This window comes from Abramis brama, assembly GCF_963993115.1.
Source record: "Abramis brama genome assembly, chromosome: 9".
Lineage (NCBI taxonomy): Eukaryota > Metazoa > Chordata > Actinopteri > Cypriniformes > Leuciscidae > Abramis > Abramis brama.
The window spans coordinates 39,844,849-39,872,637 of NC_139971.1; the positions used below are offsets into that span (position 1 = coordinate 39,844,849).

The following is a 27,789-nucleotide window of genomic DNA, read 5'->3' on the forward strand; positions in this document are numbered from 1 at the left end:
TGGCCGACTAAAAAAATTATTTTAACTATAAGCAACCCAATTTGTCTAGATCTGTATTATTTCCTTTGTATAATGAGCTTAAATATTGCTGCGCAGTCGTGTGATTTAGTCTGCTTGATTAACATTATTACAATGTATTCCTATTTAACTCTGATATGTAGCCGAGTCGAGTCGAATGTGTTCGAATATTTCACCAGCATCAGCCTTTTCACAGTTTGTATCACTCCGCTTGTCTGTGTTTGCGCAACTTGCATCATTAAGCCAGTAGGTGGTGACAAGTGACTGTCTTTATGAGTGAACAATTGAAATTTAATTGAACTGATTTAATAGTGCCAAAAACATTGATTAACTCAAGAAAGAAACAAGTTGCTGAAACCAATCTTTAATGCTAAAAAGTTTACATCTATGCAAAATAATCCTTGAAAGATTTCTCATTTAAAGGGATACTCCACCGTATTTTCATATTAAACTATGTTATTCCCTTAACTAAGACGAGTTGATACACACCTCTCTCGTCTCAGTGCGTGCACTAAATCGCTCTGTCTTGCGCGAAACTTTGTTAGCACTTAGCTTAGCCCAGTTCATTCAATATGGGCCAAGCAGAGAAGCAACCAGACACCTTGACGTTTTCCCTATTTAAATACAGTTAATTTAGGCGCAGTAATATCTTCACTAGAGGGAGCGGGGGCCGGTGAGAGGATTTTTCACGAGTGAAGATATTACTGCGCCCAAGTCGAAGTGCTCACAAGCACTTGCTATGGTATTCCGCCATACAATATAGTTATCCATTTTACACGCTTAGAAAAGCGCAACGTTTTGTTTTGTGTCACCGTCCTAGGTCGAGTTACACTACTCGAGTAACTGTATTTAAATAGGGAAAACGTCAAGGTGTCTGGTTGCTTCTCTGCTTGGCCCATATTGAATGAACTGGGCTAAGCTAAGTGCTAACAAAGTTTCGCGCAAGACAGAGCGATTTAGTGCACGCACTGAGACGAGAGAGGTATGTATCAACTCGTCTTAGTTAAGGGAATAACATAGTTTAATATGAAAATACGGTGGAGTATCCCTTTAAGACCATTCCTGTTTGGAATATGTGATTGTGTATTGTCAACAATAAGCAGAAACATTTTGCATTTCCATTTTGTAGTGTGGATCATTCATTTCAACATTTATCCTCATTCTCATGTTTAAGAATCTGTTATCTTGACAAATAATTTATGCTACTGCCCACTGACATGCTTTTAAAACTATTGTTATCAAAAAATGTTGGCCTTCAAACACCTTAAAATGCACATATGTAGGTCCGAGAAATCAAAATTTTCTCAGGGGAGCATGCCCCCGAACCCCCTTAGCTACCTCACATTTGAATGTGTGTGTCTGTGTGGTAATATGGCCTGGTGTGGCTACAGTGCCAGGACTGAATTTTTTAACCAGTCTGCCCCCTGCATATAGGCCTAAAATATACATTATTCTCTGTATCGAATCATGTTACCTTGTTACCCAGCCCCTGATGTGTCGGGCTCAGCCCCTGATGTTCTTAAAACCTAGAAACGCCCCTGCTCATTACAATGGCCCTTAAAGAATGTTAAAAAATTGTAAATGGCCCTTGATAGGAAAAAGGTTCCCCACCCCTGCTATAAATGATCATATATATAATCTTTTATGATGAAAAGAACACCCAAGACGAGTTAAGTTTTGAATGACATTGGAAAGTGTAGATCTTAATGCTTCTCTATTGTTTTCTACTGTATCCTTCAGGTTGTTGCTTTTAAAGAGTTGTTGTGTGAACATTTAAAATAAAAAATGAATAACTATGGAATAACTGTGGAGTTGCTTTTTCCGGGGGGGGGGGGCACTCTCGCCTTGGGCACCAAATAACCTAGAGCCGGCCCTGCCCCCCATTCACACACGAGTAAATGAGAATGCTGCTTGGGTGACCTCTAGGGGTGATTGGTGCAAGTGTGATTTGTGTGATATCAAAAATGACTGGGCTTTGCCCTCTGCTTGTGGCTTGCATGCACTGTGTGATCCTGTGTGCAAAGAGCTTTATTAGCAATTATGTATGTCAAGGAAAGATTCAAACAAACCACAAATGTACAATTAGTATTTATTTATGTTTCTTTTGTGCAAGAGTATTACAGAGAGTAACAATTTGTCATTGTCTTTTTAACAGTCACAGTCAGTGGATTCAACAAGGCTAATCAAACAAACACTCGTGCACAGTCGCACACACACCTCTAAAGCAAACTTCCCTAACATCAAAGGCAAATATTTCATATACAACCCACATGGAGAACATATTGTTATGAGAGGAAAACTTTCACTCATATTTCATACTACATAAAGGTCACTATGAAAACAGATAGAACTGCAAGTTAAAAGTTACATAAAAAATTAAAAGCTAACATTTTGGTGTGGAATACTGTAAAAAAAACAATTAAAGCTGAGTTAGGACACTAGTTATTCAAATGCATCTCTAATAAACCCTTTTTGCATTTATGCAACATTACTGATTAACAACTGATGAAACAAATGAGACAAATATGCATAAAAAAAGCAATACTGACAGACTGATGAATTCCTTTCTGCTCAGTGCTGAAAAACATTAGCCAGGACAGAGAACGAGCCTTTCCAAACAAACTGATCATGAGACTTTTATACATTTATTATCTAATCCAGTCTGCTTATACAATGAAACCAAGTCCCCATTCTCAAATGACATATGCAGCATGCTCTGATTTACAATATAAATTGTTATTAATGACAGTTTTACCATTGGTAAGGTCTATATAAACTTATATATCCACTATTCCCAGTGAAGTGACTTTGTCATGGTGTTCTTATAGTGAAAACCGAACTGAAACTTTATGGGATTGAACTACAATCCCATCATAGCTGTCCATTATACAAGACAGAAGAGAAAAAATCGTACACATATTCAAACACACTTGTGAAACCTGTGTTTACTTGGTTGGCATGATTCAGATGCACTGATCACTTTTGTCTTATGTTAGAGGATGGGTTCAGCAGAGTGACTTAGGCCGCACTTTTGGAAAAAGCTGCATGTGAGAGAACAAGAAAGGACAAAATTACATTTAAAGAGTGAGTAAAAATGATTGGAATGTATGAAAGACAAAAAAAGTTGCTACACTTGACCAGACAAACAGCATTTTAAACATTGCAGTGGAAGACACCAGCACATATTTTGTGTTTTAATTTCTTCTATAAACATTGTAGAAAGAATTTTTTTTAGAAAAATGTCATACTGTACTAGTTTAAACTGGCTTTTGGAACATGGTATCTGGTTTGTTACTAGTCCAACGTGGTCTTTAAGGTGCAGTAAGTGATTTCTGAGAAACACTGTTGATATCTGAAATCAACCCAAACAATCACCCTTCATTGCTCCGCCCCCAAAATGCACGAACACACAATGCAAGAGTGGATGACTCTTTTTCATAGCTGAAGCCAAGCAAAATAATGCTTTGTGAAAAATAATGCGAAGATAACAAACGACAAGGAAGAACAAAAAATGAACAGAATACACAAGAGTATATACAATAAGAGTTGTTGGTTAGTCTCAAGCAGCACCAGACAAATAATGATACTCAAAACTGTCCTGTTACTATAGATAACATTACAAAAACAGCATCGGTTCTGTAAAAAATAGCAAAACCAACGTTACTTATGTTTGGAACAGAAACAAAAAAACGTTTCTAATATTAAAGCGGGTCCTAAAGCTCTAGCCTGATCATAACCCTTCTTTTTCTAGTGATATTCCTCTGACCTTTTCTCTTTTGTAATGTCACTCAGCCATCTCTCTTTCTACAGTCTTTCTTCAAATCTCCCTATTTCTCACTCACTCTCTCCTCCCCTATGAGTGGACACGCCCCCTACTACTGATTGGCTCACTCTCTCCCCTCCGCCATCATGAGTGGACACGCCCCCTACTACTGATTGGCTCACTCTCTTCCCTCCGCCATCATGAGTGGACAAGCCCCCTTCTGGTGATTGGCTCACTCTCCTCCCCCATCATAAGTGGACATGCCCCCTACTGCTGATTGGCTCACTCTCCTCCCCCATCATCAGTGGACACGCCCCCTACTGCTGATTGGCTCACTCTCTCCCCTCCGCCATCATGAGTGGACACGCCCCCTACTACTGATTGGCTCACTCTCTCCCCTCCGCCATCATGAGTGGACACGCCCCCTACTACTGATTGGCTCACTCTCTTCCCTCCGCCATCATGAGTGGACAAGCCCCCTTCTGGTGATTGGCTCACTCTCCTCCCCCATCATAAGTGGACATGCCCCCTACTGCTGATTGGCTCACTCTCCTCCCCCATCATCAGTGGACACGCCCCCTACTGCTGATTGGCTACAAGTGTGTTGTGCTGCTCAGTCCGATCCACTTTCAACAGCGTTTCTCGGAAATCGTTTACTGCACCTTTAAACGGCTAATTTTTTTACTTTTTGACACAAGGTACAGGTACTTACTATAGTAATAACAGTAAATTATGCAACTAAACCAAACATAGCAAACCCTAAATCAAACCTTAAACATAACCCTACAGTAAGTACATGTAGTAAATTAATAATACTCAGTAACTGCAAAGTAATTACACTGTAACAACATCACCTTGAAAATAAAGTGTAAACAAAATGATTCAAAGCCCCCTCCCCCGTATTCTTATTGTCTAAAATATGTCAATATTTTTTATTACCAGAAACTGGGAAATATTACATTAAATTAATTAACCACATTTTAATTTTGTGATTCCAGAAGATAAAGGTTTCTGATTCACTGTTCTTTAAAAAAAAAAAAAAAAATAATAATAATAATAATAATAATACACATCATGATTGTTTCAGCATTTTAATTAAGTTAAATTTCAATTAAGTTATACTTTATATATATATATACATATATATATACATACATACATATATATATTTAAATATTTGAAGTCATCAAGTGTCTCCCTTTGCCTAGTTGAGAACTGTGTATTAGACCATTATTTTTCGTGTGAATGAGCTCTTCTTACCCCAAAGTAGTTGTTTGGTACGAAGCCCTCTCTGCCACACAGTGAAGCCCACCACCAGTCCACGCCCTCAGGCTTCTGCAGGATGGTCACCATGTCTCCCTCTCTGAAGCTCAGTTCATCAGGAGCCTGCCCAGGATATCCCCATAGAGCGTACACCACCCCACTGTTCTCTACGCCCATCGCTTCCTCCACACCTAAACAAACACACACACACACACGTGAAACTGCACGTAATGGTGACTGCAGCAAATTAAACTGTTGCATGCATGACTGTGCTCAAACTAGTGTTGGTGAGTTAAAAAGGGTGTATTGCATGTCATCTGCTATGAATTGCCTGACTTGTTCTGACCGTTGTTTCCAACCCATATGAGAGGATGACATTATTAACTCAGGAATGCACAGCTTATTGTGACATGCTAAATTTAATGCTGGGAGTTAACACACAAGTAGGCGTTACGCCTGTAAAAACTTGTGTTACGCCATTTAGTTTACCTCTGTATACAAGTAATGTCTGTTAAGGTTTTTTTCGCATGACACCATCCTCACCTCTCAGGAAGCCCTCACATTCCTCGAAGCCCGGGGCGTACGGGTCACACTTCTGTGACGCTGTGGCCCCATCGCTGTCTGTTACGGCCATCACTGCCGCTCCGTTACGAACCAGAAACTCGCACATTTTACGCTCATTACAGGATGCAGCACAGTGCAAAGGCGTCCTGCCAATGAGATGAGAGTGAATATATAGTGTAGATGCATATGCAAACACATATATACACTTGTTAAACTGATCACTCACCATCCGTGACTGTCCGGAGCGCTAACGTTCGCCCCTATCCGCACCAGGAACTCCACCACTTGTGAGTGTCCACCGCAGATGGCATTGTGAAGGGCTGTGATGCCTTCATCATTCGACTGGCTTGGGTCACTCATCTATACAGGGACACACAAGTGCACTCGTTATTTACAAGCAAGACACTTGAATACTTGAACATTTTATTCGCTTTTATTTAGATTTTATTTTGTATTTTGATTTTGAGTATTATTTTGAAGCATTTTTATTTATGCAAAATCGTTACATATATTTATAACATGTTTAATATAATTTGTATCTTTGAAAAGTAAAGTCACTGTAATTTTATTGAGTTTTTGGTCAGATTTTAGTGCACATTTATAGTAATTCCTTTACATTTATTTTTTCACTTCCAGTTTTAATTTTTAATTTGTGCAAATAATTACAAATATTTACATTCAAACTTAAATACATTAACTCTTTCCCGCTGACGAAAAAAAAAAGAAAAAAAAAAGTTGCCAGCCACGCCAGCATTTTTAATAAATTTTCACAATTTCATGGCCCCCAGAATATTTTGTTGTATGAATATCTGAACAAGCAATATATCAAAAGAAAGAACAGAGCGTTTTATAAAAAACAAAAAGCTGAAAAAAATCATGTTTTTTTTCAAAGACCACAACATGCATAAGCAATGCTTTTATCGCTTGTTTCTGCTCCTTTCTTGCCTGTGTTTTGATCTGATTCTCTCTACTCTTTCAGAATTTGAGTAATAGCGCCACCTACCATATAACAGTGAAAACATGGAAAGCCAATGGCGTCAATGGTGGGGAAAGATTAAATACAATCCATCTCAAGACTAGGGCTGTCACAATACCAGACTTTCACTACATGATTATCAAAGTCAATATTCTTTTGTGTCTGTTTTATGACGAGTGGAAACCAGAGTTAAGGTGCAATATGTGACCCTGGATCACAAAACCAGTCATAAGTCGCACGGGTATATTTGTGGCAATAGCCAACAATACAACAATGTAAGGGTCAAAATTATCGATTTTTCTTTTATGCCAAAAATCATTAGGATATTAAGTACAGATCATGTTCCATGAAGATATTTTGTAAATTTCCTACCGTAAATATATAAAACATTTCTTTTTGTGAGTGAATGCAGCACAATTGCGAACATAAATGAACAACTTTAAAGGCGATTTTCTCAATGTTTCGATGTTTTTGCACCCTTAGTCTCCAGATTTTCAAATAATTGTATCTCGGCCAAATATTGTCCTATTCTAACAAACCATACATCAATGGAAAGCCTATTTATTCATGTATAAATCTCAATTTCAAAATTGTGACCCATGTGACTGGTTTAGTGGTCCAGGGTCACACATATTGTCACCTACCATGTTGGAGTGTCAACCATTTACTGCTGCTTATTTACGATATTATCACGTGTAATATTATCACAATATCAATATTTCATTTTTTAAATAATACCGTTAATCGTCAATAACGGTATATTACGACACCCATACTCAATACCCTGTGTTCTGATCTATTCAGTTGTGCGCTGTCTGTTTTTTGCCATTTATTGTTTATATATATATATATATATATATATATATATATATATATATATATATATATATATATATAGTTGCCAGCACCTGTAAGCAACCATACTGCAAGGTACCAGCCGAACCCCAAAGCAGTGACACGTACCTCCTGTGCAGCCCTCTGTACAGTTTCCAACTCTCCTACTAAGGACCCATCCAACATCAGAACCAGTGGGCTCAAGTGAGCTCTACGGATGGAGGATTTATTGGCTTTGCTGGCCTTCCGTAAGATAGAGTGAATACCCTGTAAGAGCAGATTAAAATCAAATATCCTCTTAACTGTCATTGGTTGTCCACTGTTACTGAGCAATATGTAATCTGTCTGCCTCTCACCTTCTGTTCAGGAGAAACCTGTATCTCTGTGATTGGCATTGGATTTATTGTCACAGCAGATTTGGGGCTCTCTTCTCCATCTGAGGAGCTGGCGCTTTCAGCAATTGGCTCTTCCTTGATGCGGATGGTCTTCCTGCGAAACAGTTTATTCATCATCATCTTGTAAGCGTTGGGCTGGGAAATGGGCAGGTTATACTGGGGCTGAGGAATTTCGACTGAGCCGCGTCTCTTCAGGGCCCTGGGGAACTCGGCCCGAATGCGCAACACTTCGTCTAGGTCCGTGCCCAGCTCTGACTGAAGAGCCACGACGGGCTGAAGACGTGTGGGACTGAGAGGACGAGGGGGCATCTCTACATCCTCCACTTTAGGCTCTCCGTCTGGTTTCATGAACACTTCTGTTTTACTTGTGTCTTGTTTCTCAAGCTCAGCATCAACATCTCCAGGGTGAAGTACTGTTTATAAGAAACCAAAAAAAAAAAAAGCATTTAAAATTGAAAATAAACGTGTCCATAATAAATTTCAAATCCATTTCAAAATTCCATACTTTTCCGTATTCCAGACCATATTTAACATAAATAGTTCATACAGCATTATTTACACCATTATATTTGGTATATAGTACATGCATCTGTAAATATTCTTATTTTCTCTGGGTTTTTTCATAGATCACCAAACAATTGCCATGAAAACACCCTGCTTGTATGATACATTCTTTTAAGTCTTAATTTTATATTTTAGAAAACTGAATAGGGACAATAGTCTGGAAACACAAATATTTTTCCATACTCTGAGTAGTTTCCAGGTCTGGATCATGGTCTAGATAAGAATGGAAAAAGAAAACAAATAAAATTCTATAATTTATTAAAGGAACACTCCACCGTTTTTTGAAATAGGGCTTATTCATCTTCTTTCCTACATTTAGATAGGTGGGCAAATGCATTTTTGTCTCAGTGCATGCATTGTTTTAGTTTGACAGGGTCGGCGCTAGCTTAGCTTAGCATAATGAATGGAATCCTTTGTTGCCAGCTAGCATGTCCTGAGTAAAAGTAATAAAAAAAATAAAAAACCCCACCTAATTACTTCTTGTGGCCTGCGTATTCACAATGAGTACAAATAGCGATGCAGATTAACACTAGGCGATTTCCTAGGCAGATATTGACTTATATATTAAGGACTATATTAGGGGGAAGCACAGGTGAAGCACTGCTACTTGGGCGTGATATCTCTGCGCCCAAGTAGCAGTGCTTCGTCTGTGCTTCCCCCTAATATAGTCCCAAGTCAATATCTGCATAGGAAATCGTCAAATCATCTGCTATTGTAATAGACTGCAGGGGGTCTACTTTATGATATCACTTCCTGTTTTATGTTTATTTTTTCTATGATGGTTGAACCATAAGATTTTGATTTAGCAGACAGTTTTTGTCATAATACATATTAAAATATATACTGTTTATACTGTATGTTTATATATATATATATATATATATATATATATATATATATATATATATATATATATATACACACATCTACAGTACACACATATATATACACATCTACAGTATATATATGTATAAACATTAATATTACAATATTAATAATCAGTTTTAAGATAAATAATAATAAAAGACTCTGCTAAACTACATATGAGATTTTTTTTCAAGAATTAATTTTAAACATTGTTTTAATTTTGAATTGACTTCATGCCTTCAAAAACAAAAATCAATCAAAATCAAAAATTAATTTTTTTTTTATTCAGAAATGAAAAACATGCTCATAAAAGGTTTATTCAAGTCACTGTATGCATGAACTGTGTTTCTGAATAAGTGAATAGTGTGTGTCACGTCATTGAGTGCTCGCTGGCCCACTGGTACCTTCTCTATAGTAGAGAGCCTGTCTTTGAGCTTGCTGAGGTTGAGGCGTCTGGATTTGCCGCTGGTATTCCCGGGGAAGGTGTTGCTGGGGCTCTCCCATTGGGCCAAATGTGTATCTGTTGGAGCCAGGGTTTTGGATCCTCATGATGAAGGAAAGCGGGATGGGCCTGTGCTGACGGACTTCAGAGTTTGGAGGGGGAACGGGGATCCGGGAAATGATTTGCTGAGAGCTGTAAGCTGAGCTGGGTTTTGAGGTGAGGTCAGGCGGCACTGAGATCCGAGTGTTTCTCGGGAGCGAGCTGTGAAATGATGGGAGAGAAAGGGGAGCGGTATCCTGAAGACAGAGAAGAAAATGTAAATAAGAGAACATATAACGCATCGTTTTTTTCTTCACATTCATAATTATTATTATTATTATTATTATGTTGTTGTTGTTTTACACTATTTTATTTGTATATTTGTATCTGTAGGCAAATGCTTTGGCAGTACAAATTGTTTTAATTCACAGCACAAAAGACAGTAAGGACAGGAGCTTGTATGAAAATGAGATGACAGTGGTTGCCTGTTTCATGGGAATTGTCTAAGCTTGTTTCTTACACCTGGATATCCTAAGGCATAATCACATATAAACTTTTTTTTTAATTGGTTGTTATAATATTAAGTTACAGTTTGGTTGTTAACCTATTGCCAACCATATAAAAGGATTATGTGGGAAAGAAAAAGAGAAAAAGTCAACGGGTTTCAGTTGATCCAGATAATCCAGATTATTTGACAATGATATTTACACTGTAATAATAACTGGCACCAACAACCACTTTCACACACACGCCAAAGTTTGCACACCTTCTTTGTGGAAGAAGGTGCATCCAGGTTCGATTCTTTCCAGTTGCTGTTGGGTACAGCTGGTCTGATCCACTCATTCTCTACAACATAGAGGAAAACACATAATTAATGAAGAATTAAAGGAACACACTGACTTTTTGGGACTTTAGCTTATTCACCGTATCCCCCAGAGTTAGATAAGTAAGATGTTCCTTTAACATTGAGAGAGCAACTTGACTACAGATGATGATAAGTGCTTCCCTCTGCATGATGTTGCCTCTTGGTAACAAACCCTTTTTTATCACTTTGCAAGCACGTGATATCGCGATAAAATGCTTAATAATGAAGGTATGACTTTGAATAAACCAATAAAAAGGCTTTTCTTAATCATAAAATATCTTGGATTTTAAAACTTTAAAGATTGTGTAGAGGACTATATTTATTGTATAATATTATTCATTTTTAGAGCACTTAAAGTCATAAATTATTTGTATATCATGAATGGTCAAATGTGTTTATTAAACAGAAGCAATATTATGCGACTGTGGAATTGATATAGATTAAGTTATATTTATTTAGATTTTCTTCACATTTTAAATTATTTTCTTTTTCAGTCGTCACTTAACATTTATGTAAACCTAATTTAAAAAAAATCCGAATTTTCTCATGTAGCAGTCAATGTAATGTCTGATATAGTTTAATAAAATTGTTTAATATAATTTTTTATATTCTGAAATAAGTACAAAACAGGCACTCAATTTCAATGAAAATATCTGAATGAACAAAAACAGGTCTTTGATTATTAATTTCTGTTAATTGTTGCACAATGTTGCCCCTTGGTTTACAACTGAGCGATGCAATTTTATGAAAGAAAAGTGAGTCATTGTGCGTTTACATTACTTTTATATTCTGTGTAAACTGTGCAACAGAACTTACTATCATAGGTGTGGTGAGGCTTTCTCTCGTATGCATCCAGGTCTGTCTCGTTCCAGGGGTTCTTCTGCCTCTGCATTCCCTCTTCTGAAAGGAGATGGAAGAAAGAACCGATGAGGAAACAAACGATAAACCAAACAGACAACTTTACCACCAACCAAAGACCTTTGGTGCCCACTTTATGTGCAATTGAAAGGTTCTATAGATGTTAAAGATTCTTCATGGCAATAAAGAACCTTTATTTTTAACCCTTTGATGCACAAGCAATACAAACCTCTTCTAATGCACAAAATGGGTCTAAAATGACCTGTATTCATTTCCTGTTATTTAATGCATGGTTGGGTGTTTTTCTCCCCAAGATGATTCATCTTTTGAAAATAATTTATTTTTTAATGTAAATTTAAAAAAAAACTTGCCTATTTTGTTTATGTAGAGAAATTCAAAATAAAGTGAGAAAAAAAAAATTAAGTAGCACAACTGTTTTCAACAGTGATTATGATAAGAAATGTTTCTTGAGCAGCAAATCAGCATATCAGAATGATTTCTGAAGGATCATGTGACACTGAAGACTGCAGTAATGATGCTGAAAATTTTTTTGATGCTGAATTTTAATGTATATGAAAACAGAAAACAATTACTTTAAATTTGAATGATATTGAAACATTGAAATGTGAACAATATTGCTGTTTTAACTGTAGTTTTGATCAAATAAATGCAGCCTTTGAGAGCAAAAAATCTTACCGACTCAAACTTTTAAATAGTAGTGTGTATGTGTGTCTATAAAGCATATACAGCATATATATATTGAGTCATGATTATTCTGCAATAGTGAAGATTGCCCAACCTACTAAAACACTGGCATAGATCAGGACTTGCGAGGACTTGTTAAAATGACCTGTATTCATTTCCTGTTATTTAATGCATGGTTGGGTGTTTTTTCCCCCGCATTTTCTTCATCTTTTGAAAATAATTTATTTTTTAAGAGTGTTTATTTACATGCATTTGATACACTCAAAATCCCAAATACCTGGTCTGAATGACTGGAAGTTGCGTGGTAGCGTACTGGCTGACGGTTGACTAAAAGGCTGAGGGGAAGGAGCTCGATCCAGCCTGGGTGACCTGTTCATCGAAGGCGATGAGGGCTGAACCAAGCCGCGAGATGTTCTACTGTCGTATGTGGGGCTGGATAAGGGCGACAGTTCCACATAGCTCAGCGATCCTCTCATGCTTTGTTCTTGAGACCTCTGCGGCATTCGTCTCAGTGTATTTGGAGACATATTAGGGGGCATCTTTTGGTCGACGGGATATCGTGAATCTGAAATGTCTTTACGTGTCATGAAAGGGGAGCGTTGCTGGGTTAAAGGACTGGGAGATGAAGGCCTGAACTTCATGTTGTCTAGGCCAGGTGATGGAGATCGAATTGTGAGGGCAGGAGGAAGGTCCAGGTTGGATTCGTTCCTGTTGATGGTGGAGTCTGAGCTCTGGGAAACGGGGATGCTTGTCTTGATGTTCTCAGATCCATTCTTGTTTGCGCTGTGCAAACCGCTTTTGCCATTGCTGCTGCCCTGGGGTTTGGGGCTGGAACTCTGCAATAAAAACATCAAGGAAAACAAAACATCATTCTGATGGATTCAAATACACTAGAACAATAATTAGCCACATATGCATCATCTCAAACTGAGGAATGTAGAAGATAGTAACTCAATAAAGCTCTGGGATGACCATGGGAGTCTTTTTTTTTTCAAATAAAAAGCCTTTATTATTTCATGGCTACACACAATACTGGATATTATGTTTATAAATCCAAAAAATCTCTTTGTTTGTATAGAGAAACTATTGACATTTCTTTCAGCTAGGATGGATTGAATTATCAGTGTGTCTACAGATATAAACAAGTTAAATTTAAGACTTTTTAAGACCTTTTTAATGCCACTTTGAATGAAATTTAAGACCAAACCTGTGATGGAAATACACATTATATGACATGCGTATATGTAATATTTAACCTAAGTAATTGAAATAATTTAATATTCACTACTTGTTTACTGAACTAAAATCAATGTAACATTTGCAATCGTGAGAATATTCAGCAAAATAGCTCCTGTCATGTTATGTTACTACTTAACTATATCACGTTATAAATAAAAAAACTCAACATTTTGAATTTTTACCTCAGTATGTTTCTTTATGTTTGCCGTTATGCTCATTTGTTTTGATTTCTTCCTATAAAATCTATCACAGACACAGAGACAAGCAGCGCGAGCCTCAACAGCGTTACCAGAAAAAGCCTACATTATCATTATCAATAGCTGTTTATGTAATAAAATCTGAATCATTCTGGCGATTCGATGCTTCACTGGTTATTTGACGGACATTAGGTCCGTCAGACTGGAGAAATTTTTGCGGTAACGTGACCAGAAATATTTAAGACCTATCGAATCTGAATTTAAGACATTTTAATACTTTTTAAGGCCTTTTATTAGGAAAACTTTATTTAAGACATTTTAAGACTTTTTAAGGACCCCGGCCACCCTGATTATATTATATAAAGATAATAATGATAATTATGATTAGGTTGCTGTTTAAAAAAACACACAAGAAATTAATTCAACATTAATAATAATGAGACATTTTCTTGAGCATCAAATCATCATATTAGAATGATTTCTGAAGAATCACATGAAACTGAAGACTGGAGTAATGATGCTGAAAATTCAAAATTTAAAATAGAAAACAACTTTAAGTTGTAATAATATCACAATATTGCTGTTTTTATTGTATTTTTAGCAAATAAATGCAGTCTTGGAGAGCATAAGATATATAAATATAAGTATGTTACTTTTCCCAACCATAAATGTAACTGGTTGCTATTGTTTGTATTATATTTTGTAGTTGTTTTGCAGGTCATTTAAATAGTTATGCAGTGTGAAATAAAATATATCTTTCTACAAGTAAAAAGATGTAGTCCATATTGTCAACTGATTAAAATGAAGCTATAAACTGCATGCATCATGATTATATTATGTGTATCACTGCAGGACATTGTTGACACTGCTTGAAATGTCAACTACCAAAATAAGATAGAAAGCCGGCTTGACAATAGTAAAGCAGCTCAGCCTTGAGTCAGTTCTGTACCCGTGCAGTCGTGGGTTGTGCAACAGGAGTGGCTTCAGACAAGAGAGAGCTGAACTCCCGTGACAGCTCGTCCGCTGTGGCCAAAGATGCGTTCAGTTCATCGTTGATGGACTGAACTGCAACATACACACACAAACATTGAGTAAATATACAATAATGATTATAAGTAGTCAGACAAAGGACAGGAAACATGATGTAACAAGCCACTCCAGAACTATATACAGCGACTTATTTGCCATTTTGTAGGCGCTCACAAAGGACTGAAAAATGTTAGCAGGCTTAGACATGCAACCATTTTATTATAACTGCTGCATCGTAACCTGTCCCACACTGCCTATTACATAGGAATGAAGCGTAACTGCTGGTGTACTGCAATACTCACACATAAAGCTGCTGCCATAGCTGCTCTGGGAGTTCATGGTGTTTGTGTTTGTGTTTCTGTAGACGTGACCTCCAATTCATTCAACACACCGCCTGAGTGCAGAAAAAGAAGATCAGATTAATCTTTCATTGACCATCATAATCTATCTATCTAACATCCAATCTTTAGGAGGAGCATGCTTTCTGACTCAAAACAGAAATATTCTAAATCAGTTGTTCGTTCTATTATCTATTTATTTGATGCAAAAGCACTTTTTATTTTATGTTGTTCTGACAGTAAACACTTCTTTGCCTTTACATTTACCAGATGCGCACTGTTTTCGCCTGTGATGGTTTTAAATTGCTTGACATATGATTGGAATCACTTCAAAACAGGAAAAAAGTGCAACGCAAGTATGCCATATATAGACTACATTTAATTATAATGAGAACATTTGCTTTTAATGGTGAGGCTTTTGTTTTTGTAATCAGGCTCTCAAAAATAATATAAAAATTCGGATTTAGATTTATCGGCCAAAATATCGGTTATCGGCTTTCAAATAAATATTCAAATTTGGCATAAATTTGGCTTTTCAAATAAAGAATTATCAGTTATCGGTATCGGCCAAAATCGGTGCATGCCGACTTTTAAAGTCCTTCCTACTACGTTTAACCACATAAACAGCTTGAACTACCAGTCCGTAACTACAAGCTATCTTTTCAACGTAACATCTTTTAAGCAGTCCTACAGTGTTACAAATTAATTTTTTAATAGTTAAAATATAGTCCTCCAAATAATATCGTCAAAAAAAAGGGTGCAATAATTAGAATTAGAAAAGATACTTCAAAAGCGTGGGGTCAGTACGATGTTTTTCAGCAAGTCTGCATTAAATTGATCAAAAGTGACAAATTACTTTTACATTGTAACAAGAGATTTATATTTCAAATAAATCCTGTTGTTTTGAACTTTCTATCAAATCAAAAATGTAGGCCTGTATCACATTTTCACAAAAATATTAAGCAGCACTGGTGCTTTACTGATTTATTTTACAATCATTAATGGGTTTTGAATACGTTTTTCTTTTTTGCTGTTCTTGTGTATATTGTATGTAATTCTGCAATTATTTTATTTTCTCCTTTCCTGAGTTTGCTGAGAATGCTGTTTGAACATAATTTGCATCATATGATAGATACATAATTGTATATCTCGTTTTTATTATTTCTTAACTTTAACCTTGTTCTGTCTCTGTCCTGAGATGGAATTCTCATACTTACTAAGGACTATAAATACATAAATGTGATATTTCAATGGTATCTGTAATTGTGTGATGTATTTTGTTTATGTAGAGAAAATCAAAAATAAAGTGAGAAAAAAAAATTAAGCAGCACAACTGTTTTCAACACTGATTATGATAAGAAATGTTTCTTGAGCAGCAAATCAGCATATTAGAATGATTTCTGAAGGATCATGTGACACTGAAGACTGGAGTAATGATGCTGAAAATAGTAAATTACATTTTATATGAAAACAGAAAACAATTACTTTATATTTGAATGATATTAAAACATTGAAATGTGAACAATATTGCTGTTTTAAATGTAGTTTTGATCAAATAAATGCAGCCTTTGTGAGCAAAAAATCTTACCGACTCAAACTTTTAAACAGTAGTGTGTATGTGTGTCTATAAAGCATATACAGTGTATATATAAATTACTGAGTCATGATTATTCTGCAATAGTGAAGACTGCCCAACCTACTAAAGCATTGGCATAGATCAGGACTTGCAAGACTTTCTAACTTATTCCAACAGTCAAACTATGCCTTCAGAGAAACGCCCTGTCCCAACATCTGTTCCTGCAACCCCTTCTTTTACACTATAATTAACTGTTACTGAATCAAGAGCAAGTGACACTATGACTTTCACATGCCGATGTGTCTAAATACTTACCCAACATGTGTCAGAACATATAGACGTGGGCTGTGCATAGAGACAGATTTTATGCATATCTGAAAATGTTGTTAGACTTTCACCCTCTGTAAGTAAAAAATAAATAAATAATAATAATAATACAAAAAACTTTATTAGTAATTTGCCTGTTCTTTGTGCAGTTTTCAATATCGGAAGAAGTTTGTGGACATCGCTCATTATACAAAGTTAAAACATACAGCATGCAAATATTGTCCTTTGTGAAACAAAGACTTATTATGAATAACATTAAGCTGATATTTGGTGAACTTTTAGTGGGGTTGCATTAGTTACACACAGTCACTTCCATGAGCTTCTTTGATCTGACACATTCACTCTTCACGGTGTAATAACCTGTGTGTACATGTGCTTTTCATGCTCTCTTGCCAAACAGCAGCGTGACTGATCCAGAGAGCATTGCCCGGGTCACCTAAACAAATGCACTTCCTAAAATAAAGTGACAAGATTTCTGAAATTTTTCTTGAGCGGTCAATATACCATTACAATTTTCAATCTAAATTATTTATAAGTTACAAAACATGGTTTTATTTTGACCATGGGAAATGTAATAGTGTCATAGAAATGTTTTTTTTTTTTTTCATTCAGAATTTCAGATCTATACCTTTATTCAAAAATACATTAAAAATGCAATTTAGACATACAATAACTTGAATACACTTCTAATATGATGATATTGTAAAGTATATTTTTATTAGACATTTAAGATGTTTGTAGAATAGCTTGCACAATTATATAAATGAAAACATCTGTTTACTATTTTAGTATATTATTATTTTATTTATCTATTATTTTAAAATGTAATTTATTCCTGTGATCAAAGCTGAATGTTCAGCATCATAACTCCAGTCTTCAGTGTCACATGATCCTCCAGAAATCATTCTAATGTGATGATTTGCTGCTTAAGAAACATGTGAAAGCAGTTATTATTCTTAATATTTTTATTATTTGACATAGAAATCTTTCGTAAGAGTCATGTAAACGTTTTTACTGTAACTTCTGATCAATTTAATGCATCCTGACTGAATAAAAGTAAAAAAAAAGGATAAATAATAATAATAATATCTTGCTGACCCCAAATTTTGAATGGCAGTTTCTCATCCTTTTAAAAAACTGTGCAATAAGTGATTTTTTTTTAACATGCATGTGCATGTCTAACACATTAGGTGTTTCTTCACTTTGCACGTTTGTTCTGAATGCACGACAAAAAAAAAAACAGGAAAAACAAACAAACAATAGTTTTCACCCTCTCTATCTGTATTCTCACACACTCCTTTTTCTTCCTCATCTGATCTTAATCCCTGATCTCCACCTCTCATTTCACTGAGCCTGGAATGTGGAGTTGAGAGTGACACAGGTTAATAATAACTCTCGTCTTGCGCTGATAAGGCGACCTAGCCTATTATCTAAGCCTGGGGCGGAAACCATGATTAAAAGTTTAAAACAGCAGTGCTTTTCACTGATGAATCAGGGTGTGGCGACAGAAACCACCAGCTCACGCTTTCTCAACACTGATATGAATTTTAAACTAATCATTTATTTGCATCTTTTATCTCAGCCTCTGTCTTATAATATAAACATAGGCTTTAATTTATTATTCATTTAGCGCTGCAAAAACTGATCAATAATAATCGATAATGAAAATTATTGACAGATTAGTGAAGATAATATTATAATATTGAATATAATTTGATTATCGGTTAATTGCTGTGCACTGTGCATGGAAAACATCCACCAGATTAGTGAATGTGTGCTCCCTCTATCAGTTAACATGTTGTTAGTGCTTGTTTTTGTTAATTATTCTTTTTTTAATTTTTAAAGCTGTAATTCATGTTAAAATAGAGACAATGCCTTTAAAATCCTATTTTTGAAGGCAGATTACTGTCATACGGTGGGAGTAAAAAAAACAAAAAAAAAAACATCTGTAATGCCATGGTGTAACCACTAGGTTTCTTATTTACTTTTATTAGGTTGTGGATTTGTATATATATTTAGACATTCTCAAAATACTCATTTTTTGTCAAGGTTTAGATATTTTCTGTTTGAAATGTTGATTTGAAGTGTCAGGTTTTCCATAAGTTTTACTACAGTCAAAACTGAACACAGAGAAAGACATTTTGTTACATATATTATCAAAATTCAATAAAAATATAACAAATTGAAAAGGAAATCTTTATCAGAGCTTAGTCAACCTCATTACAAACTCTTATTTGAGTTGTCTGGCTCAATTTTGCCATATTGTTACAGCCACACCATTTCATTTGTGTGTGTATAATAGTGTGTGAATGTGTCTGTTTTGTACTCTCAATGTTTTAGAGTGTAAACCCTTCCTTGTTGTCGGTTTTTTACTGCATTGTTGCTGAATTATTTATTTTATTTCACGCATTTGCAATGCAGTGTTACAGTCAAACCAGTGTTTTGTGTTACAGTCAAACCAGTTCATATTTGGGAGTGTGTGTGTGTGTGTGGGGGGGGGGGGGGGGGGGGGGGGGCTATTTTGCACTCTTGATATTTTAGAGTGTAACCCCTTTACTGTTATGAGCTTTTTTCTGTATCGTTACTGATTTGTAGATTTTACCCCCCAAAAATTCCTCTTTGTTCATATTTTTTGTATTTCGCATTAATTTCCTATGTTGGTAATTTCTGACCGTGAACAACACAAGTGTTTTTTTTTTTTAAGCGACCATTTTTAGAATTTTTAGAATCAAGTCCACGATTTTTTTTTGTGGTCACATAGCGACAGCCACAAAAATCACAGAGTGTCATACAATTCTAATGAAGTAGCAATTTTAAAAAAATGCCCAAACAACCCCAGAGGGTTAAAATGGTAAGCAATAGGTGTGTCGCGAGATCTCGCGATATTAAAATGTGACGAGATTTCTTATAGAGGTAAAAAGCTGTCTCGCGATATCGCCATGACAGAGCGTGAGGGTGAGATTAGCACAGAATATGCCACCGCTACGTCGCCTCCACTATCGTTTTGCTTTTTTATAGAAATAAACAAGTAATAAAAACTCTGAGTGTTTTAGCGCAATTTTCTGACGTCATGGGATCACAACACTAAGAGATAGTAAATCTTTTTATGTTTTTTTTTTTTTTTTTTTTTTTTTTTTTGTGCGTTCCCGAGATTAGACCTTCCTTAACATAATGCCGAAAACCCGAAGTCTCTAGGTGGTCTGGTTGAGGAGGAGATAGAAGTGCAAGATTGGTGCGCACAGACAGAACAGAAATCATGAGTTAACAATCGCAATTTTGTCCGTTGGAAAATTGCGCTAAAAACATTCAAGTCAGTTGGATAACGATCACAACGAACGTCTGCTCTGCTCATCCAGCACGAGCTGCAGAGTCACACACAGCGCAGGAATCACAGTTCACTGATCATGTGACGAGATAAGGCGAGACCTGATGTGACTGACAAGACGATGGCGGGGGATTCAAACCTTTGTTAGGCTGGGCTGTTGTAACGACCTCTTAACTCTGGTCTCTGTTTGCACTTTGAATATGGTTGCACTTAAAAAAACTGTTTTTTATTTTGGTTATTTATACTGTTTTTATTTCTATGTTCAATTTGTGGAAAGGAGTTTAAACAGGAGGTTATACAGCCTCAATCGGAAGCTCATAATTCATGTACAGTAAGGTAAGGTGTATATTGTTGTCTTTCAATGCATATGATAATTCATACTCAGAAAGAACAACTGAATGACATTCATTACAAGATGATTAGTTAAAACATTTCAAAATGCACCTGCAGATTATTTTTTTCAGTCATGATTTCTTAAAAATACTGTGCAAAAATCTCATCTCGGTCTCATGAACCCAATCTCGTGTCTCGTCTCGTGAGCAAAGTGTCTTGTAAGAGCCTACATCAATACATTCACATTTGTTTTTATAGCCTTCAAATTGCACATTGTTTGGAGGACACCATTGGGCAGGGTGTGGAATAACATTTTTGTAAATGATTCAAATTAATTCCTTTTATTTTACTATAACTTTAATAGCAAAAAAAAAATTGTCATCCATTTATTCAACAAAATAACCAACAGATTAATTGATTATCAAAATGATCTTTCGTTGCAGATTTATTTTAGGCAGGGTTCATTTGAAAAATGTTTATATGTAAAGTTTCATCTTGTAGGTGAATCATTACAAAAACCAATGAATAATAAATAAAGGTCAATCACTATATACAGACAAGACAACAAATAGTACATTTTGTACCAGCCTAAGCAGCATTTAGATCCCCACAGTTCTCCAGATGGTTAATTAAAGGCATAGTTCACCCAGCAATGACGATTTGGTCATCATTTACTCACCCTCGTGTCATTCCAAACCTGACTCACTTCTGTAGAAAACAAAATATACTTTGAAAGATTTGTTTTGTCATGGTCAATGAAGTTCAATTATTTTAAACCCAATTGACTTCTTTTGTCTCAGACAGAAAAAGTCATACCGATTTTGAGTAACATCCTAAACTATCCCTATAAGTCACTAATAATTATAAGTGAACATTCATGACAGGTCTCAGACATGACGCTACCTCATGGCACTGAAACAACCAGTTTCAAGATTGTTTCATTGTCTAACTGATAAGAACAAACAAAGCCATGCATTCAAACAGCATCTAACAGGTTTGGAATTCATGAAGGACCTCGCCAAAAAGGTGTAATGATTTATAACCAGCTAAGACAGCGGATACACTCTCAGAAAAAGGTTAAAAAAAGGAAAACACACTTTTGTTCCTTTTAGGTACACTTTAGGTTTTAATATAAGATACCAATATATGCACCCTTTAGGTATAGTCCAGACATTTTCCGAAAAAGGTTGAACAAATTGCAACAGAAGCGGAAGAACTTCCTACGCTCTCAGAAAAAAAAGGTACAAAAGCTGTCACTGAGGTGGTACCTTTTCAAAAGCTACACTTGTACTAGTCCAGTCATTTTAAGCCAAAATGGGGGTCAACCTTAAACAAATTGCAACAGAAGCAAACTCAACTGATTTTGTATCCTCAATATGTCCTGAGTAAGGGGGAAAAAAAGTCCCGAAGAATCCCATTAGGGGAAAGTTTCGAAAAAGACCCAAATATAGCCTATTCATACTTTTTCTCACGTGAATAGGGTAAAATTTTTAACCTTTAGATATCACCATGAAAATTACTGTGTTGATTACTTACATCAAGACAAACAAAAAATGTAATTTTTTGAAATTGTTTGTTAACATGGACAAACGGTGCATAATCTAATTACGTTGGTGCTAATTTGCATAAATACAACAACAGATCTAAACATTGTGTATAGCCAGGTGAAAATGTCTTGTTGAATCTTGTTGACACATAACAGAAAAATACTTAATGTTAAGGTCTGAATGGAACCCATTTAGGCTACCCATGAGCATTAATGCAGGAAGAAGTACTTTAGAAACCAGCCTTTATTAATTTTTAAGAGATGGGGTTTGGGGCTGGGTCTGTGGGACTGTTTCTGGGGATTCACTTTTTATTTTGCCTACATTTTGTCTTCTGCATTCTCCTTACCATTGTCTCGTGTTCTTCCCTCAGACTCGTCCCCCAGAAACAGTCCCACATTAAGTCTTTTACTGTTATATGTCAACAAGATTCAACAAGACATTTTCACCTGGCTAGACCCAATGTTTAGATCTGTTGTGGTATTTATGCAAATTAGCACATACGTAATTAGATTATGCACCGTTTGTCCATGTTAACAAACAATTTCAAAAAACTTGTAATACATTTTTTGTTTGTCTTGAAGTAATCAGCACAGTAATTTTCATGGTGTTATCTAAAGGTTAAAAATTTTACCCTATTCACGTGAGAAAAAGTATGAATAGGCTATATTTGTTTTTTTTTCGAAACTTTCCCCTAATGGGATTCTTCAGGACTTTTTTCCCCTTACTCAGGACATATTGAGGATACAAAATCAGTTGAGTTTGCTTCTGTTGCAATTTGTTCAAGGTTGACCCCCATTTTGGCTTAAAATGACTGGACTAGTACAAGTGTAGCTTTTGAAAAGGTACCACCTCAGTGACAGCTTTTATACCTTTTTTTTCTGAGAATGTAGGAGGTTCATTAGATAAAGAATAAAAGTCAATTACACAAATATGCAATGACTGCAAAAGTCAATTACACAAATATGCAATGACTGCAATGGCCATGTACAAAAGCTCAGAACTCTGCTCTTACAATGAAAGGATTGAATCTTGAGGCTTAGGATTTTATTTCACAACCTTGAAAAGGCTTCTTCTGAAGGGGAGTGGAGCAACCTTTACCATGACATGGACCATTGACTGGATACAAAAGGTCAAAATCTTATAAACCCCACCCCATTGTCACATTATGGGCTTTCACACCAGGTAGTGTTAGGAACTCAGTTATATGAACTAGCCACCAGAGAGGTCCCCCGAGAACTAAATGTCCCCCTAGAGCCATTTTCCTTTGCATTTGCACCGCCAGCAACTCTTAAGTGACGTAATCCGGGTGACAGTGACCGCATTAAACACCTGGAGGATGCTGTGATCGGAGCTGCGTTTTTGTTGTGTGTTTGGCCATTCAACGTACATTTGCGTCACTGGTAGTTCCTTTTGTGCTGGGTTAGACCTAACTCTGAAGTAGGAGCAAATATAGTCCCCTAAAAGGCGTCCCCTAGTTGATCCGTGACGCATGTGATTCGCAGGTTAATTGCTAAGTTTAACCATCATAGAGTGAAAGTTTAGCATTTGAACATGTTTTCTCTTGATAATTTACACAATCAATCGATTTTAAAACATTCAAGCGCAAGAAGAGGCGAAAGAGAACTCGATCACATGTGTTTCAGATAGCATGCAAATTACGAATTGATTCCTCTTTCGTGTCTCTTTGCACTTGAACAGACACATACACACAAAATTAGGTAGGTCTTAAAGTGACAGCAGCCTATTAATAGCATTGTCATTAATGTTAATCAAACAACAAAACACATCTTTAACAACGATTAATCTACATCTAATGTATACAGTGGACACTATAGTGTTATTTTACATTTAATGATTACATTTCTGTACCTGAATACTGTTAGATCATATTTTATTTGTAACTTTGTTATATTGTATTTATCATCTACGCTGGTAATTTGTGTATTTATTAGTGACTGTTCACTTGTCTATAATAATAATGTTTAATTATTAAAAGCTAGATTTTTGATGTGGTTTTGAAGTGGGCTTTAAATTGTTAAATGAAAAGCAAAGTTACCCCCCCCCCCCTTTTTTTTTTTTTTTTTTTTTTTTTTTTGCTGATCCGAAAAATTAACCCACAAGAAAATATTTTCAAAATGTCTCAGTGTTTTGTTCATAAAATGATCGCTGACTGCTCTTCAAAATGTTCGACAGAAGAACGCAAGTCACACAGATTTGGAATAGCATGAGGGTGAGTAAATTATACAAATTTAGTTTTGGGTGTGAAATAAAACTGTAATACTGAAATAGAAATTGTATCATATTTGGCTTACATGTTTTGGGCTGACACACAAGACTGGGGAGTGTCAGGTTAAATTTCAGACAATGCTGGCCACTGGAGAACATTCTGACTAAACCCTGTTAGTCATGCTGATCTCATGGGGTGCGTTTAATACAGCTCACACTCTTTCTGACCAACGATGCTAGACACTACTGCTTTTCTAAGGGATGTTTGTTTATGTGCAGCCTGTGTAGAGAGGAATCTGAAGAGTCTCAAATAACATTTGCCTCTGGAATCTCTCAAGTCTTCAGAATTACAAGCTTAACATTCCTCGTGAATCACACAAGATAAACCCAACATCCTCCCCGACTGCATCCGACCTTTACAACATTAACCACAGTGCCCACAAGGACAGGCTGGCATGTGACTGAACAAACATGCAAATTTCGCAGATAATAAAGTACAACCACAAAAAACTCCAAACAAGTTGTAGCAGGACAGGATCGGAGAGATATGCAGTTCAGCTGGTTCCGACATCTTTTAGTCTGATGGTAAATCAGGCCTGAATGCTGAAATTAAACTTAATCCCAACACTTTACAAAAATAACATGAGGGTTAAAGGTTAAAAAACACACACTGTTGATCAAAAGATGTGCCAGGCTGTAAAGCCTGACATATGAAATAATAGACAGAAACATCTCTGAAATTGAAGATTGTTGAACCTATTAAGGAATATCTTTTTTTAAACGTTTGCATGTATGTTTTAGGTTTTGCACCATATCAGGCTTTTATAGCCCATATAGTAAGAATATGCATGGAGGAGGAAATCATAAAACACCAAAATTTAAGAATTAATCTTTATAACATTATAGCAGACAACTTGCATAAAATGCATACTGTAAATATCAGTTGTCACTCTATATCTCCCAATAATGAGTTAAATGGATAGTTCAGACATTTTTTTTTTCTTCTGTAATCATTTACTCACCCTCATGTTGTTCCAAACCTGCATGAGTTTCTTTCTTCTGTCGAACACAAAAGAAGATATTTTAAAGAATGGCTACCATTTACCAACATCTTTAAAATATCGTCTTTTGTGTTCAACATAAGAAATAAACTCATACAAGTTTGGAACAGCTTGAGGGTGAGAAAGTGATGACAAAATGTTTATTTTAAGAAAAAAGAAAAAAATCTCTTTTAAGACAATATTTAAATTCTTATTTTTATAATCATATTTTATATAATGCAATGCAATACAATACAATTCTGCTTGAGAGATGAACAAATAAAGATGTTCCTCAAAAGCCTGTTGCATCATATTTGACACATATGTTTGAACATGTGTCTAAAAAAATAATGTATGGATTATAAAATGTTCATCTTGAAATATTACTGACAATATAAATTTAATCTTAAAACATGGTTGATTTTTTTTTTAAAATAATTCTAAAAGCCTTTTACTTGCTACAGGGCTGCCAACTCTCACGCATTGAGCGTGAGACTCACGCAATTGACACTTTTCACACGCTCTCACGCCACACATCCATTTCCTCACGCACAGAAAAATTTCGGAGCAAAGAGGTACTTGTAAATGTGACGTGACAGATCGCTGAGCGCCTCAGTTCAAGTGCACGTGAACCGATCATCTGTTACTTTTTTATTTAAAGATGCAGTACAACTTACCGAAAGTATACATAATATCGACCAATTAGTGTTTTTCAACCACGGAAAGAGGTCAATATAACAGCAGGAGAACAATTATGTCACATAACGTTACATTTACCTCAGGAAAGCCATTTAACGACCATATCATGTTAATTGAAAAGAAAAAATAGCTAGAGAGGAGATTTTGCTAAGCACTATATTACATATTTATTATATTTTTACTTATGTCATTAAATAATTGTTATTATAACAAAAACTGCATTATAGTTATTTTTAACCTTTAATAATACCAGCAGATTGGGCCCTCTATTTTTACAGCATTAGTGAGATTTTTTTTTTAAATAAAATTTTAAATAAACATGTATCCAAATGAGTCAATATTGAATCAAAATCGGAATCAAATTACAAGAATGGAATTGAAATCTTGACATTTTTGTCAAGCAATAATACAATTTTTATCCTACCAGTCATTGTACAATGTAAACATTTTTACATGTTGTCACTAAACTTCATAAAATTCTATTTAGTTACCAAATGTTTTGACAATCACAATTACACTTATTGTGATGCAATATTTGTTTTTACATCTCACCCCCCCCCCCCTCCCCCTCACTCACTCCAAGCTAAACTCAAAAGTTGGCAGCCCTGTTGCTAGAAGATTGTGTACAGGTTTTTTAGGGTTAACATTAACAGGTTTAGTCCTCATGTGTCCCGACAAGAAATGCTAACGAACATCTGTAACACGAAGCAACTCTCATGTTGACAGGCCTCTTGAAGTATTCATTTTCTGAATCTGAACAACACAAAGTAGCCTACTACAAAACTACATTGTTACTTAATAAATAAGAGCTCTAGTAACCTTTTGGCGAATTCAAAGGCTAAATAATGAATAAGATATTGTTGAGTGAGTGCACAGCTCAATGAGAACAGACTTCAAAAGATTTTTCCAAGACATCTGATTCCCATTAAAGCTTCTCTGACTCCTCCTTCTACATTCTCTAACACAAAGACGCCTTAAAAAAACTTTCGAAACAGTACATATTTTACAATATATAATACGTAAAAAGGTTCATAAAAAGGCCTGGCATAACGGACACGACCGAGTCCACTGTATAATCCACATCGCCTTCTCAAAGACAAGTAAAAGTACTGAACTCTCAGTCAAAAGCACAATAACATAAATAGTCCTTTACCTTGAATAGTTGTAACAGTTGTGAGGTTGTCGTGCTGTGTAAACTCCTAGAACTTAGTCCCGCTGAGCATGGATGTGTTACATGACTAGCTGGAAAACATTTCAATGGTGTTTGTTTAACTCTTGCCTGTGAAGTTCAGAGATATTCAGTCCAGCCCACTTTGCTTCTGAAACCCGACCCAGGTGTTTCACAGCTGGCGCAGGTAAACAATGCGACCTAATCCGCGCAGACATGTTATTATATTTGTTTCTTATTTGTATCGTGATTGTTTTTATGTATTTATTTAAGAGCTATTTAGAATGCATTGTAAGAGTTATAGTGTAAAAAAAAGTCAGTATTGTATAAATATAGGCTAGTAAACAAATAGGGGCAACCCTTAAAAAAACTAAAATACGATAAGGGTTATAAATATTTTTCTCTTAAACTAATATATATATATATATTTATAAATCTCATGAATATTAAACCAACGTCATTAATATTACACAAGAGCATTGTCCACATCATAGTTATATATACGTAGAATCCACACTCGACCGCTCTAGACACGTCGGAGCGTCCGCCATCTTGGAACGGTCACCCATTGTAAAAATCCTCAGCTTCTCGT

General features: G+C 35.7%; 1 protein-coding gene across 3 annotated transcripts; it reads right to left on the reverse strand.

The window, feature by feature from the left end:
• Window positions 1-2,095: 2,095 nt before the first annotated feature.
• On the reverse strand, window positions 2,096-27,319 carry ppp1r13l (protein phosphatase 1, regulatory subunit 13 like). 3 transcript variants are annotated; one of them, XM_084123973.1, is made up of 14 exons: window positions 27,183-27,312; window positions 25,313-25,349; window positions 14,921-15,012; window positions 14,539-14,654; window positions 12,431-12,989; window positions 11,407-11,490; window positions 10,492-10,571; window positions 9,649-9,982; window positions 7,775-8,226; window positions 7,548-7,685; window positions 5,835-5,968; window positions 5,588-5,754; window positions 5,042-5,235; window positions 2,096-3,059 (listed from the first exon to the last, which is right to left on the reverse strand). In XM_084123973.1, the coding sequence occupies exons 3-14, from the start codon at window positions 14,955-14,957 to the stop codon at window positions 3,024-3,026; spliced, it is 2,331 nt and encodes a 776-aa protein (XP_083980099.1). In that variant the 5' UTR covers window positions 14,958-15,012; window positions 25,313-25,349; window positions 27,183-27,312; the 3' UTR covers window positions 2,096-3,023. The 3 variants fall into 3 exon arrangements, with proteins under 3 accessions (XP_083980099.1, XP_083980100.1, XP_083980098.1); XM_084123974.1 differs by lacking the exon at window positions 25,313-25,349 and adding an exon at window positions 16,848-16,933 and having other exon boundaries at window positions 27,183-27,290; XM_084123972.1 differs by lacking the exon at window positions 25,313-25,349 and having other exon boundaries at window positions 27,183-27,319.
• Window positions 27,320-27,789: the final 470 nt, after the last annotated feature.

Excerpts from the sequence above, each read along its gene's own strand:
- ppp1r13l (XM_084123972.1), bottom strand. The coding sequence starts at position 14,957 with ATGAACTCCCAGAGCAGCTATGGCAGCAGCTTTATGT. Across the intron at positions 14,655-14,920 it reads CTATGGCAGCAGCTTTATGT|TTCAGTCCATCAACGATGAA; the intron begins GTGAGTATTGCA and ends TGTATGTTGCAG. Across the intron at positions 5,755-5,834 it reads GCTCCGGACAGTCACGGATG|GACGCCTTTGCACTGTGCTG; the intron begins GTGAGTGATCAG and ends TCTCATTGGCAG.